At 41.7% G+C, this 16082-nt stretch overlaps 1 protein-coding gene across 2 annotated transcripts in view; it reads right to left on the reverse strand.

Annotated features, from left to right (window-relative positions):
- Nucleotides 1-362: 362 nt before the first annotated feature.
- Nucleotides 363-16082, reverse strand: part of syt9b (synaptotagmin IXb) — a 52091-nt gene continuing 36371 nt past the window's right edge. The window contains exon 8 of one of the 2 annotated variants that reach the window (XM_086207740.1): nt 363-494. In XM_086207740.1, the coding sequence (XP_086063866.1) occupies nt 417-494 (78 nt within the window). In that variant the 3' untranslated portion in view covers nt 363-416. Of the gene's footprint in view, nt 495-10736; nt 13156-16082 lie in introns of those variants that run through there. The other variant, XM_086207739.1, reaches the window with a different exon arrangement.

Here is a 16082-nt window from a genome sequence, read left to right on the forward strand (position 1 = left end):
GACTGGATACGCCCCAAAGGCTCTAGTGCCATGCACTTAAGACTGCACACTAATGACTGTTTAAATAGTCCAATTGTCTCACCACAAGTCAATGAAACAGCTTAGAACAGGAGGGGAACAGTCAGAGACTGAAGGTAAACCAGTTTATTAGATTTACACATTAAGTGTCCGAATGCTTTTTGAGAGCAGAGATCCGATCTGCTGGCTCCAGAGGAGCTTAGTCAAGTCTGAATAATCCAGATGATGTCATGCCACTGTCTTCTGGGTTATCGTGGTGTAACACAGAGGTTTACAATGCACGGGAAATGTTGCAGCACATGTTCAGCGTACAGGAAAGGTATAACCGGTACTGGGAGACATGTGGGTTTCCATGTGTCTGATCTTTTATTTATTAAACAAACATTGTTTTCATCTTGTCAGACATGTTCATATGAATCCAGAAGGTCCTTCAGGTCCTTTGGCACAAGTGATTTCGTTCTTCTTCTTCTTCTGCCCTAAGCCACGAAACAGAAATACCAGCATATCAGCAGCTGAAGCTTAAAATGTGTCTTTACAGCTTGTCTTTTGATCTTTTCATTAAAAAGTTGTAGTTCCTCATTTTCTTCTTGGAATACATAAGGTGTATACGTACATATACATATTATATTATATGTATTTGTATGTACATGTATATACAGGCTCTTTTATAAGGCTCATAAAGAATGAAAAACATATCACATGACATCATTATGGGAGACACATTGTTCTGGTCTGTCTCTGTACATGCGGTCGGCCTGCAGTCTGTGTCTGTTGCCTCACTCCACCAGATTCCTGGGGCGACTGCATTGTTCCCCTTGCATACCAAACTGCATTGCTGGGACTTTATCAGAGAATACAAAGGCATCAAGAAAATTGAACACTCCTGAGGGGGGTTTATAGGATAGAACAAACTGCATTATCAACATGTGTGTGTGGTGTAGATGATGATTGACAGGGGAACAAGGGAGATGAATAAAGACCTGCATCCTGCATGCTCATGCAGTTCAAACACGCAGTTTACTACTTACCCTGTGCTTTCTCTAGAGAAACTAATATAACAAAATGGAGATAGTATCATTTAACATTGTTATCATTATTTGGGTTCATGTTCTATATTTCCAGTCCAGTACTATTAGCTGGTACTGATTTGGAGTCGCTCAGTCACATAACGTGGAAACAATGTAAAAAAGGAAATGCAGGGTATGAAATAATCAAGTTTGCATATATATATATATATTATTGATTTAAATATATATTAATGTACAATATGGGAGGCAAAAACAAAATGTGATGACAGGAGAGGGGTCCTATATTTGGTGGTACTGGTACTGGTTCTGAGTCCCATGATCACATGTGTCACACAGGCCAGGGGGAGCTGTCCAAGCGCTTACTTCCTGTTCAGTGCAAAGATTCATTAACTGCTCGCTAGCAATAGAGGTAAAGATGTATTGTTGCAGAAAAATATGAAAGGCTGGAGGTTGAAGCCGACACCAACCGTATTCAGATTTACAGTTCGAAGGCAATGATTGGAATTCTATAGAAGAAGACATTATACACTAAATTGTTCAGTCGCTTCGCGAGCACAGGGTTCTGCTCGGAATGGACAGAGAAAGAACTTTCAATTCAAAATTCTCATTAACGGAAATGAAATAATTAATAAATCAACCTAAGCAGCAATGAGGAAACATGAGACCTTTGATTACATCCCTCCTCTCTCCTCCTCTCCATGAGTGTGCTTGCTTGCAACCTTGGACAGAATTACACATCAGCACCAGCTTCTGCTTCCAGATAATTATGAGCAAGGTTATACAATGCAAATGAAAACCCATATGAGACTGATGCGGACTCCCCAGAGAATATACGTGATTTATATGTATACAGTGGAGAGAACCTCTGCAGCACAGAAGACAAAACAGCAGGGGAGTTCTTGAAGCTAGTGTTTTATTCAGGGGTTCCTTCCCAGCATGCTCTCTGTCACCAGCCGGTCCCTGAGGGTTCTGCTTTATCTCGTTATCTTGGAGCTCCCAGTCGTGTTCAGCTGTCCATCAGAACTGGCAAAGTCAAGAGGAACGCTCAGACACGAAATATTAAGGAATCAGTCCTCATCACTGTACGTTTCAGTACACGTTTGCTTGTGCCTTCAGGGTTCAGGGTCTGAAAAGCAATGAATTAATTATCAAACCATTATGATTTGTTTGGGATCCAACAACACGAGCTGAATATCTGTTATGGTGGAACTGAACTTTGAAGAGCTCCAAGATTTTCTTACACTGCTTGCAGGTTCTTAATATCACGAGGAAACACATCCAGTCGATGCGCGTTGGCTGGTTTTACAATCAGATAGAAAACACATCCTGCGGCATTTGAAAATCAAAGGATGTGAGGAACTGTACCTGCGACAACTGCACAAATGACAGAATGGGATCTCTCATATCATACAGGAGGATTCTTGTCATGTTCCAGAAACCAGTGAGACTTTTGACATGAACGTATTTACATGCCAGAATAAGACGAGTGAAGAATCCGTTTGTCATTCACTTTTTGTCATTACATTAAAGGTTAAAAAACAGGAGATATCTTCTTAATATGAGGAGCATTTAGAATTGAACCTGATCCAAACTTTCGGGGGGGGGGGGGGGGGTCCTGACCCAAAATGTCATAAGTTCTTTCCTTGGTCCTTCACCTCCCCAACCCTTGTTGGATGAAAAATGGTACAGTAGCTATGAACTCCTGCTTCTTACCTAACTGCTCATTAAAAACACGATTGGGCTCAGTTTTACAGCCCTCCTCAGAATCATTTCCAGCAGCATCAGGCTGTTTTCCCTGCTGTCCAGCGCTGAGCCCAGTACGAGATGGAAAACAGGAAGAGACATGCAGTGGAACGTATCGGAACATTTGGAAGCTATAAAGACAAAGCTGCTTTGCTCAGGAGCTGATGGAGGCTACATGAGGCTGCCAACATATTAACGTCATGTCCTCCAAACCATCCTTCCGTGCTTTCAGTTTATAATTACCGAGTGTTACTTAAGTGCTTCCAGCTCACATTTATGCATATTTTTTTTCACAAACAAGTCAGTAACTCATTGCAGGGTGACAGGATGAAGAGAACAGATTTCCATAGTGGAACCATTAGCAAGATCCCTAAGCAATTGTGTGTGTGTTGTGTGTTCTTGTACTTGCTACATATTGAGGACTAGAATACGTATTTAACCAACAGAGTGAGAACATTTTTGGAAAGTGAGGACATTTTAGCAGGTCCTCACATCTTCAAAGGGTCGTTTGATAGTCAAGACTTGGTTTTAGGGTCGAGGTTAGAATCAGGTTCAGGTTAGGTTTAGGGTCCAGGTTAGGGTCAGGCAGTCAGTCGAGATGGTTAGGGAATGTACTACATCAATGAAAGTCCTCACAAAGATATAAGTGCATGGATGTGTGTGTGTGTGTGAGTGTGTGAGTGTGTGAGTGTGTGTGTGTGTGTGTGTGTGTGTGTGTGTGTGTGTGTGTGTGTGTGTGTGTGTGTGTGTGCGCACGCGTGTTAAAGCTTGTAATCCTATTATTGGTCGTGTGATTGTAAACTAAGTGCCTCTTCCTGGTGGGATGATCCCAGGTCTACCCAAACCTCCGTCACTCTTTCCTCGTTCTTTCTGAAACCGAGCATGTCTTACACACTCACACTCACACTCACACACACACACACACACACACACACACACACACACACACACACACGGATGACTAATTAGTCCATTTTCATATGTATTCAAAGGTTTGAATGAGAATCTCTTAAGTCAAATTAAAAGGCGATAGAGCCTCCTCCGACATTTGCTAAACCCTACAGTCAGTGTTTGGATGATGGATTAAAAAAGTCTCTCGCTGGTTGAGTATGATCTCCTTAACGATCCGTTTAAATGGGAATGGAGGGATAAACAACACAAAGCAACAGTGTGTGGGAGTATATTAAAATGAAGGCATAGCTGAACAGCTCCACATCTGCAAAAGCAGAACTAACAACCACCTTAACTGTAACTGAGAGCACTTAGATGAGCTTCATCTACAAACATCCCTGCAGACCCAAATCTAACAATCATTGACAGATTCAAGGTTGATATAATTCATTTAATTCCTCTCGGATGTTCAAATATCACCATAACTGCTCTATGGAAAGTGACCTGATTTATTTAACCCTGAAATATATTTTTGCGAGATGAGAGCCAACAAGGCAGCGCTCACAGAAGCTGGGGGCTCTGTGAGGGTCTTCCTGCAATGAGCTTCCACCAAGAATGCTACCAAACACATCCTAATGACCACTGATAATGCCCACCATGGTTTAGCATGCGAGGATTTTCAAATTAGCGCTGATCTTCAAAGACTATAATTAGTTTTCTGTCAACACTACAAGCTGTAGCCTGAATAGATGCATCGCTGATGAACAACAAGTTTCTGTTAATGTTGGCAGATGAAGCAATGATTTGACCGCCACCTCAGCCTGTGGCGTCAGGGTCCGTGGGCCCACCGGGATGAGAAGACGGCCTCATACTGGTCCTCTTCTCTCAACGTACCTCCTCAACGACGTCACCCATGAATCCTTCCATTGTTCCATGGGGAAATTAAGCTATAGCTAATAACAAGAGGGTTAATTTAAGGTGTTAACATTTCACTGGACACAGCAACTGTATTGATAGTACTGATATTCTACGTCACTAAGTACCCGCCAACACCATAGCCTGCTGGATGTATGTACAGGCCGGTATCCTGATCCAGCCTGAGGACGAGCACCAACCACGTCAGCAGCAGGCAACAGTTTGATTTCCAACTGAAATTATTTTCTCTGCGGCTTCGCTCTTCTTCCTCCCTGTGTCGAGGGTAATCACACCAGGCTAATGATCTCACTCATTTTCACTGACTGCTGGATAAACCTGTTTGGTTTTGACACACCTTTCACACATTGGTGCTGCCCAGATAAACCGCATGCATGCCAGGATGCCCCCCTCACATGGAAAAGAATCCAAGACAAGGACAAAGTCTCAATTTTGGGGCTAGTGCACATTTCAGCACCAAATCTGGCTCTTAAACCTCTACCATGGGTAGATGTGACAGCTCTGAACTGGCCCCAGATAAAATTCTAGAGTTCTGACAGGGCTTCCACTGGTTGTTTTGGTCAGAAGTGATGAGCGAGTCTACAGTACCTACCAGTTCACCTGCTCTGAATCAGTGCTGTTTTTGGCAGGCATTTTAGATTTAGTTTTAGTCTTAGTCTTTTGGTCGTTTCTATCCTTGATAGTTTTAGTCCAGTTTTAGTCGATGAAAACTCAAAGGTTTTAGTCAAATATCAAAGATACCTATAAATGAAAGATCTATGTGTATGTACTTAATAGGCCAATACAGGTGTTAGAATGAAGCACACTGAAACTGATCTAACCTTCAAAGGTGAGTTTTTTCCCCTCTTTTTCTTTCTCTACCTTTTACTTTATTATTTTGTTGCAGATGCAGACAACACACTGGCACACAATATGAGTATTGTATCACAATAAAATAGGATTAAACAAAAATAAAAGCACACTTGACTTCCATATGAATGTCCTACATATTGGCTTTAGCTGCTATTATTGGTTAAAGCATCCACGTGTGTTGCTTGGATAGGGAACAGCAACAGGTCTGAAGACGACCGTGTTTCCCAGTCCCACAAACATGGGACAAAGCATTTCACTTGCCACCCGTTCACAAATGGACAGGGGTTTTATTCAAAACATGCTAAATTAATAGAAGGGCTGGTTGAAACGAGCCAACATTAGCGGGGCCCCTGGCAGCCCCATTTATTCTAGCTTTAGCATGTAGCACTAGGAAGCGGTCTCTGCACCACAGGGGAGGTGGAACCACCACCACCACCACCACCACCACCACAAAACTTTAGGCTTCATACAAACAAGAAAAAGCATCACAGGGCTGGCCTAACATGGACTAAAGCTATGCTTTAATCATCTCTCTTTTCACGACCACCCGACACCGCTGCTGCTGCCGTGGTGTGTGTCCCGTCCGCTGCAGACAGGCCCAGACTTGTCTCTGTGTGTGCATGTGTGTGTGTGCACGCGAGAGAGAGGCTTTTAGTGCGTGTGTACTGATGATGGGGGCGTGACCATCAGGACCAACAGCTACAGCTGGCTCCGTTCTGATGTTTGAGCTCTTGATTGACATTCCAGGCATGTTATACTTGGCGGGAAAAAAACGCATGTTTTGGAACATTGATCGTCCACCCACTCACAATTTAGTCTTGTCTCATTTTCGTCAGACAAAAATGTACATAATTTCGTCACATTTTGGTCTTTGCAGGGCGATGCTGACGTTCGTCTTAGTCTCATTTTCGTCAAGGAAAACAGGGGTCTGACGTCGTCATTTTCATTTGTGTCCAGCGTGACAAAAACAACACTGCTCTGAATCTCTCAGAGCTAAACCAGCAGATTCATGACCTTGGACAATAGCATAGACACCTTTATTGATAATATACATTTATTCCAAATGGCTCGTTTAGATCTCAATTAGAAAACAACATTGGAATCCTAAGTATTCATATGTTAGTATCCACTGGTAATTGTGTCTTAACTTTAAACCACTTCACTTGCAGTTTGCTGTCTTCATCATGTTACACACTTCCTCACAAAACACTGACAAAAACCAGCGTGTCACCTCACAGGATGTTGTATTTGTGCTGCTGATAATGCTGCAATCAGAAAGCATTGTGTCATCTCTCAGACTCTTTTATCTCCAGCAGAAGCTGCAGTCTCTGTATGAAACTGAAGTATCACCGTGTATCACAGAAAACCTCAGATGGAATATTTTCCAAAATATCACTCAGACTCAACATCACTGCTGCTTTATTGTCTCACAGTTAGAGCCTTCCATCTCCCGCGTGAGGCTCTTGTTTCCGTCCTCCCAACATTGTCATTCTTTCAACCACAAGACAGTGAGAGAAAACTTGCACAATGGCTGAATATATTTTCTTGTCTTCTCATATTGCTTCTCCGGTTTAGCGAGGGTATTCCACGGGATGAAAATAGCAGACAGTGAGGCGGTTATTACAGGTCAAACCGCGCAGCACCTCTTCGAGTCTCTTGGAGGCTGAGAGGAATGAAAAGTCTCTTTTTCTTTGAAAACTGTGAGGATGATTCACAGGCAAAGATCACCCAAGCATCATGTTTATGTTACATAAATGACACGTACCATGAAGCTTTGCCTGCTTTTACTGTAGCGTGTGAAACACTGTCGTCGACACCATCATTAGAACCTTTCCTCCGCAGTTTTTTTCCTCTGCATGACACCAGCCTAATTAATCTTAGCCTGGTTACAGTTACTAAGCTATGATTTGATCATTATTGTTTGGAGGGAGTATGTACATTAACCAGTTCACTTTTTCTTAATTTCAGCTTGAATTCCCCCTGAAAAAAACCATTCCAACACAGACACACAGCGGCCTGTATCGCTGGCCTATACTTCCCCTCAGCATGTTTGTGTTTGTAACCAATTCACATGAGTTTTTACATTCTTAAATGTGTCAGATTGTATAATGTGTAAGGTGTGTAGGGTCAAGAAAAAATAAAAACTTTCAGTCAAAATCCAATCGTCGAAGACGCGAAAAAGGCTCCATAAAAATGATGACATTCAATCCCTGAAACCAGTGTTTGGTTTACCAAAGGACTCGTTTCTGAGACCTGCCACAGACGACAGAGTCAGTGGGAAACGACTAAACAGTTCCTGAAAAATGAAACGGCCTGACGACAACCAGCCAGTCATCACTGGAACGCTCACTTCACTCTCATTTGGATCGTTCAGCACCGTGACTTTAAAGTTTTTCAGGGGATTTTTTCCCCCTCAATTTCTGCCCAAACTTGAAAAAGGCCTCAGCAACCTAAAGGAATTGTAGGCACAATTAATGACTTCTTCAACTTTCTCTCTGTATGCGTTAAGTTGGCAAACCTTGATGCAAGTGAAAGGATGCTTCCATTAATTTAATCTTACAAAAACAAAAAAAAGTAATTTTGTTGAAAACTTAAAAAGTATCAAACCAAATGCAATGATCATACAACACAATTAAACATGCAAACTGAAACCCAGGGAAACTTAGCAATTATCAAATTATTTGCACATTAGCTTTTGTAGATCTTTGCAGCATTGACAGGATGTTAGAATTTGCCAGGTTTGATTAGCAAAACTAGCATTAGCACTATTATTATTGGCATTGTTAGCAGTGGCACCGCTCAGTTCAGCAACAACGTGTGCAACCTTGTACAGTAACCTGTGTGTAGGACTGTGAACCACAGAGTCAGTAACTTAGCATCTCGGGTCCGAAATAATCGTCTCTCTCTCGTCCATTTTACCGAGTCTCCCTGTGCCTCCGACTTCTTAAACCTTTGCCTATGAGCATGATGCGTGACATCGCTATTTATGTGGAGCAAATCCTGCTCCAGCATGCAGTTGTAGTCCTACACAAGAGGGATTTTGGAAGCCGCAGCCTCCAGGACACACTGAGCCAGAATAGACCGTCAGTGGTGTGGGAGACATTTTGCACCACCCTGCAAGTATAAAACGAAGATATAAGGCATAAACTATTATCAAACGCTGTCTTAAACATATCATCACCTTCTTAAAATAATTGCCTAAGTCATTTTTTGACACGTTTTTTTTGCCTGAATCAACTCCTTATGATGTTTTGTCTCTATTTTTTTTTTATGTTTTCTGAAAAAATTGAAAAAAAATGACTTAGGGGATTAGTTTAAGAAGGCGACCATATTCAAGAGCTTGTAGGGGAGATTTTTAATGAGTGTAACCTCTTGGTGATTGGAAAAATCCCTGGATCATCGCCCCAATTAGAGGTCAGCGACATGTTGATATGTGTGCTTCAAACATCGCTGTAGCTATGAGGTCCGTGTGCATCGCTATGACATCAGCGCGAGGCGGCAGGAGCTGCTTAAGGGTCGTTCAGTCAGCAACCTGTTGGGAGAGCTCACAGCTCAGGTGCCACGAGGGGTGGGGGGAGGAGGGGCAAATATACAGGTGCTGGTCATATAATAAGAATATCATGAAAAAGTTGATTTATTTCCATTCAGAAAGTGAAACTTGTATATTATATTCATTCATTCCACACAGACTGATATATTTCAAGTGTTTGTTTCTTTTAATTTTGATGGTTATAACTGACAACTGATGAAAATCCCAAATTCGGTATCTCAGAAAATTAGAATATTACTTAAGACAATACAAAAAAAAGGATTTTTAGAAATGTTGACCAACTGACAGTGTGAACATGAAAAGTACGAGCACGTACAGCACTTAATACTTAGTTGGGGCTCCTTTTGCCTGAATTACTGCAGCAAAGCGGGGTGGCATGGAGTCGATCAGTCTGTGGCACTGCTCAGGTGGGATGAGAGCCCAGGCTGCTCTGATGGTGGCCTTCAGCTCCTCTGCATTGTTGGGTCTGACGTGTTGCTTCTTCCTCTTCACAACCTTAAACCCATAGGTTTTCTACGGGGTTAAGGTCAGGCGAGTTTGCTGGCCAATCAAGAACAGGGATACCATGGTCCTTAAACCAGGTACTGGTGGCTTTGACACTGTGTGCGGGTGCCAAGTCCTGCTGGACAATGAAATCTGCATCTCCATGAAGTTGGTCAGCAGCAGGAAGCATGAAGTGCTGTAAAACTTCCTGGTAGACGGCTGCGTTGACCTTGGACCTAAGAAAAGACAGTGGACCAACACCAGCAGATGACACAGCACCCCAAACCATCACGGACTGTGGAAACTTTACACTGGACCTCAAGCAACGTGGATTCTGTGCCTCTCCTCTCTTCCTCCAGACTCTGGGACCTTGAGTTCCAAAGGAAATGCAAACTTTACTTTCATCAGAGAACATAACTTTGGACCACTCAGCAGCAGTTCAGTCCTTTTTGTCTTTAGCCCAAGCAAGACGCTCCTGACGCTGTCTCTGGTTCAAGAGTGGCTTGAGACAAGGAATGCGGCAGCTGAAACCCATGTCTTACACTGTACGTCTGTGCGTGGTGGTTCTTGAAGCGCAGACTCCAGCTGCAGTCCACTCTTTGTGAATCTCCCCCACATTTTTGAATGGGTTTTGTTTCACAATCCTCTCTAGGGTCCTTGTTGCTTGTACGCTTTTTTCTACCACATCTTTTCCTTCCCTTCGTCTCTCTGTTAATGCACTTGGACACAGAGCTCAGTGAACAGCCAGCCTCTGTAGCAATGACCTTCTGTGTCTTGCCCTCCTTGTGCAAGGTGTCAGTGGTCGTCTTTTGGGAAACTGTCAAGTCAGCAGTCTTCCCCGTGATTGTGCAGCCTACAGAACTCGACTGAGAGACCATTTAAAGGCCTTTGCAGGTGTTTTGAGTTAATCAGCTGATCAGAGTCTTCAATATTGAACCTTTTCACAATATTCTAATTTTCTGAGGTACTGAATTTGGGATTTTTATGAGTTCTCTGTTATAATCATCAAAATTAAAAGTAATAAACACTTGAAATTTATCAGTCTGAGTGGAACGAATGCATAAATATACAAGTTTCCCTTTTTGAATGGAATTACTGAAATAAATCGACTTTTTCACGATCTTCCAATTATATGACCAGCGACTGTATATCATTCCGTCTCATTCAGTCACTGACAGTGTAGCCATTTTACACACAACCAATCAGTCCATATAGAAATATTTATTAATAATGTCTGAATGGACAATTGACACTGTCTGTCTTCGTTTCTTAGTACATCTTGTGTTTACAATATGTTTAGTATCTCACAACAAAAAGAGAGATTTAAAAATGACTCACAGAAAAATGGTGCATGCAATGTAGCTACAAACACGGTCCGGATCGTCACTGCTAGTTGTGACGGTGTCCAATACAAATGTCCAAAAACAAACACTTTCTTATTAAAATCATCCCAGGGTGTGGTCCAATCGTTATAAAAGCATTGTTGCCTTGCTGAAGATCATGGCTGCTGTGGTGCGTCTCTGCTGGCTGCCTGTTTTTGGATCATCATCATCATCATCATCATCATCATCATCATCATCATCATCAATAATGGTCGAATCAAAAATCCCCATTAGAAGGGAATAATGGAAGTCCCGTAGAACCGATTACAGTGATAAACAACAATGTTTTCTTACTACTATAAATCTTCCTGGGCTGCATTTAAAACTTTATCATGAAAGCATGACTCTCAGTCTTTTTGATCATTGAATTATTATTGTTATTTGAAACGGACACTACCACGGTCCATAAAAGCATATGAGTGTTTCCTGAACATTAGCGAATAAAATCAAAAGAATTACACAAAAAATTTGAAGGATTTCAAGAAATATTTTAGCAGTTAAGCTAATAGTGATCATTTTATTTTCGTTAGTGTACAATGAGCTGAGGCTATTGTGTTTTTAGCACGCAGGTCTTCATTTATAGATAAGAAGTGACTCCTTCTTCATATTTCTAGTCGCTCAGAATTGAAAAAAAAAACACTTATCCTCAGTCAGTTTTTGGTTTTACATGAAAATGTAATGTAGTGAAATAGTTCCTTCTTTATCTGCTTTGGTTATTTCCTGCTTTGTGCTGCAGCAATGTTGACAAAGTTATTTTTTTAAATGCTAAATAAATTATCATCATATAATTAGGCTGGAGCCTATCCCAGCATCCTTCAGGCGAGAGGCGGGGGTTCACCCTGGACGGGTCGCCAGTCCATCACAGGACCAACACATAGAGACAGACAACCATTCACACTCACAGTCACACCTACGGTCTATCAAAGTAAAGTAACGTCTTGCTGTGTGCTAAGCACTGCACCACCGTGACGCCCTGGATTGATATTACTTTTCCTAAGTTTTCCTTATGTGTTAAATAACTAAAGACCTGAATGGGGCAAATGTAGTGTCACCACTTTCATGTTGATTAAAAACAGCGCTTGAACAATGTCTCTTTAAGGTATTTGAGTGGAAAAAATGTAAAATGAATGTGCAAATAATCAAGATTTAATATGAAATATGTGCGATTAACTCAAGTTTATTTTTTAATTCAGTTCCTTGACAGCCAGATTCATTATGTAATCATTTGGCCCTCACTTTTAAAGGGACGCCTGTTTCTAAATCTTCACTTACCTTACATGGGTTATTTTCCTGGTTAAAGGTTTATTTAAAGTCTACTCAGCAAACAAAAAACCTTTCGGCATTGGTCAAAGTTGCACAGTTTAGTCATTGGGTCCAAACAAGATTGAATAAAATAGGAGTTATGGAGCAAAGAAGAATTAGCCAGAGAAACACACCAATGGCATTGCCACCGTTGCTACAAATAGCAACTATCATGCTAAGATTTTCTACATTGTGACCACACCCTGTTAACAAAGTGTAATAATTAAACATGCAGGAAATTAAACACTGTACGCCCCGTACCCACTCAATGAAACTTATGTTTACACGAAGAAAATCTCATGAAAATCTCTCTCTCTCTCTCTGTCTCTCACTCTCTCTCTCCCTCTGACTTCAGAGCAAACCTTGTATGGCAGCTGATCACTCACACAAATCTACAGCAACAACTTCACAAATTCACACAAGTATTTTGGTCCAAACACACACACACACACACATATACACGCACGCACGCACGCACACACACACACACAAAAGCTCAACATCTCAACATGTTAATAATCTCAATCTGTTAATACTGTCAGTAACAACTCAAACTGATGAATATTCTATAGTAGCTCACTTGGAATGTAGTTAAGTGTTTTGTTTTTTTGTTTGTTTGTGAAGACACAAGAGGAAGTAAGAAGTGGGAATTAGCCTTTGCAGTAGTCTTAGCACTCTAAAGCACAGTTCAATCTAAAGACACATACATCTGATTAATGGCTTATAGCTGATGTTACTAATGTAACCTTGTGTTAGTCAGACTGCACTGTATGTACATTTCAGTAGGTCCATCAGTCATCATCCCACCAACCTGAGACTTTCTGTGTTTATGTATGTGTGTGTGTGCGTGCGTGCGTGCGTGCGTGCGTGTGTGTGTGTGTGTGTGTGTGTGTGGTCAAGGTGAGGGTGGTGTCTTCAGGGAATTGGTGGATCCTCCTTGACTTCCAACCCCCGTCGCTCCCTGTCCAACCCACTGGACCATGACGAAGGAAAGCGAAAGAGAGAAATCAAAGATCCTGTTATTTACAGACAAACATCATAGAAAACCCTGGCTGGTAGAATCAACAAATGATGAAGTAAACAAGCCTCCATTACTACAGTGATGTACTGCTCTAATTTATTAATGAAGGATTTTAAGAGCTTTTGTTACAAAGTACTGCCAAGCCATCACGTCTTATTAAGAACGGCCCACAAGTTTACTGTGTTTTTATGACCTCATTGTTTTTTTAATCTCATGCACCACCCAGACACACTTCTACTGCAAAGCCAGCGGGGATGCAGAGAAGGACATCTCATCGTCCTCATTTCCAGCTACATCGTGCTCCTGTTTCGTACTTAAAAAAATAGCTGCCATTGAATATCTGCCAAGCATCAGACGGTTGATAGACAGGGTCAGCATCTAGCCAGTGACCATATAGCCCAGAATATGTGGAGACCAAAAACAGAGTCTGCATACTTAACCAACATTGGGCCTGATTTCTGGAATGTTCCTCATTGCAAATTTGTTCTGGTTCACCTTTTGAGACTCATTTTATACTGACGGACAGGAGGCAACACCTGCCAGCTGTTCTTCACTTCTTGCTCCTGGCACATCCTTTGACTTATAAAGCTTTATATCAGGAGCACAGCATTACAAATAGCCACCAGGTCCTACTCCCTGTCTATAAGAACTTATTCTCTATAAACAGACGCTGCATATAAATACAGAATCAGTGGGCAAGAGAAAGAATATCAGGACAGGGAGGCCTCTGGTTTCCATTTTTCATTTGAGTTGCTTCGGCCAATTATGCTTCAGCAGCCTTGGTTGTGTCTACATAAAGAGTCCATGTGGAGCGCAAGAGAGACAGAACACACTGGTCCACATGCAAAGTTGAAAAAATAGCTGCAGTCCGATGATTTAACAAAGGAGTTCTAGTTTTAAACCTCTGAGTATAAAGTGGCTAATTTTGAAACAATCCATCTGTATTATTGCCTTTGCAATCATCTGAAGTTGCTCTGAGCAGATAACCGCTGGCTACACTGGAACCCTTGCAAGACTGGCCCCTGTTCCCTGAGGGCTCAGGCGCCAGACATAGCCGATGTTTAGGGCTGTACTTGGTAAGAACAGTTTTGTGGGTATGACCAGATACATGTTAACGTTGCACCACATCTGCTTGATGAGATAACAGGTAAACGGCTGTGAACAGATTTGCCTCATAATGTGATTTTTTTTTTTTTTTTGGATTGATGTTTTTAGTCTGATCTCTCTCTAGTCTGGCGCTACCCTGTTGATATTTAGTCCCACCCCTCCCAGGGTTATAAGCTCAATGTTGGCTTGCTAACACATTAACCTTATTTTGTGAGGGCAGCGCAGTGATCCTTTCTGTTATTCATCCAGCCATTCATGTGACAAAGTGGAGGCAACTGAGCTTTCTGCCTTCTTCGCTTCCTTTGCTTTCCGCTCAATAGCATCAAAACTGGTTTGAAATGACTTTGGGGAATTCAAGACCGTTTTCTTCTCATTGGTCTTGGCTGTTAAGTGTGTGTGTGTGTGTGTGTGTGTGTGTGTGTGTGTGTGTGTGTGTGTGTGTGTGTGTGTATGTGTGTGTGTGTACATCCCTGGTTAAAGAGACAAAGCTGGTGAAATATTAATGGTTTCAGTCTGTGGTCAGGGGGTCATGGAAGTTTACTGTAACACTTAAAAAAAAAACATAAAATCTTCAAGTGGATAAGAAATTGTGTGTACATATCTGTGTGCAATGTGTAAGGGATATGCATGTTAATTTTTTTCTGGTGACACTTAACTTGAATATAGCTTTAGAAGAGCAAGTGGTTATGACAAGTTGACATGAGGGTTAGGGTTCATGTCAAGTTGTCAAATTCAATGTCAACTGGTAATGTCACTTTGATTTATGTCAAGTTGTCATGAGCAAGTCAACTTCAACAATGTCAACTTGTCATAACAAAAAACAAATGACACTTAATGACAGAGGTCATAAACGATCATGACTTGTTTATTAATATTTATGACATGGTCATGACAGTGTAATGTCACTCTTATGTAGCTATATTCAACTAAAGTGTTACCATTTTTTCCCCCAATACTTACATGTGAATTGATACACATGTGCTGCATATCGCCATCTGTATTTAAATGTGTTCACACACACACACACACACACACACACACACACACACACACTCACTCACTCACTCACAGTGAGTCATTCAGGGCATTTGGAGCATTAAGAGGGTCAATGTTAAAATTAGTTTTGGGTCAGTTTAGATGTAGACACTTGTGTTTTTAGGGTTGGGGTTAGCTGCTTAAGGAATGTATTCATGCAGAAGGAATTTATTCAAATTTGTGTGTGTGTGTGTGTGTGTGTGTGTGTGTGTGTGTGTGTGGGTGTGTGTGTGTGTGTGTCAGTCAGCACGACGCCCTCAGGAGTTATGTGAGGATCTTTTCAAGAAACACAAATAATCCATTAGCCTGGATCTCCGGCTCTGCTGTCCAGTGCTGCTGCTAATGGCCTCGGATAAGACACTCCTGGATGGTGTGTGTATTTGTGTGTGTGTGTGTGTGTGTGTGTGTGTGTGTGTGTGTGTGTGTGTGCGTATTTTATTGCTTTACAAATGGCCCTGAGACAGTGAGAGAGAGCTTCACTAGCATCACCACAGTCTGCAATCAGAGTCACTGACCTCCATCCAATACTGCGAGTCCTCAGGCTAACTCTTTGTGACAGCTCGTGCTTCTTACTCTGACAGCCTGAGTGACTGAGAGAAGTGGGAGGAATCCTGATGCGAGGATGCAAATAGATAAAACAACCTAATGGATATTATACGGTTCAAAACAAACCATAATATTCTCTGTACTGGATTTTAGTCAGAAGAAATAAAGGGGAAAGCCCTGTTGATGAAATG

This window comes from Aulostomus chinensis, chromosome 7, assembly GCF_037954235.1.
Source record: "Aulostomus chinensis isolate RoL2024-O1b breed Wild chromosome 7, RoL_Achi_v1.0, whole genome shotgun sequence".
Classification (NCBI taxonomy): Eukaryota; Metazoa; Chordata; class Actinopteri; order Syngnathiformes; family Aulostomidae; genus Aulostomus; species Aulostomus chinensis.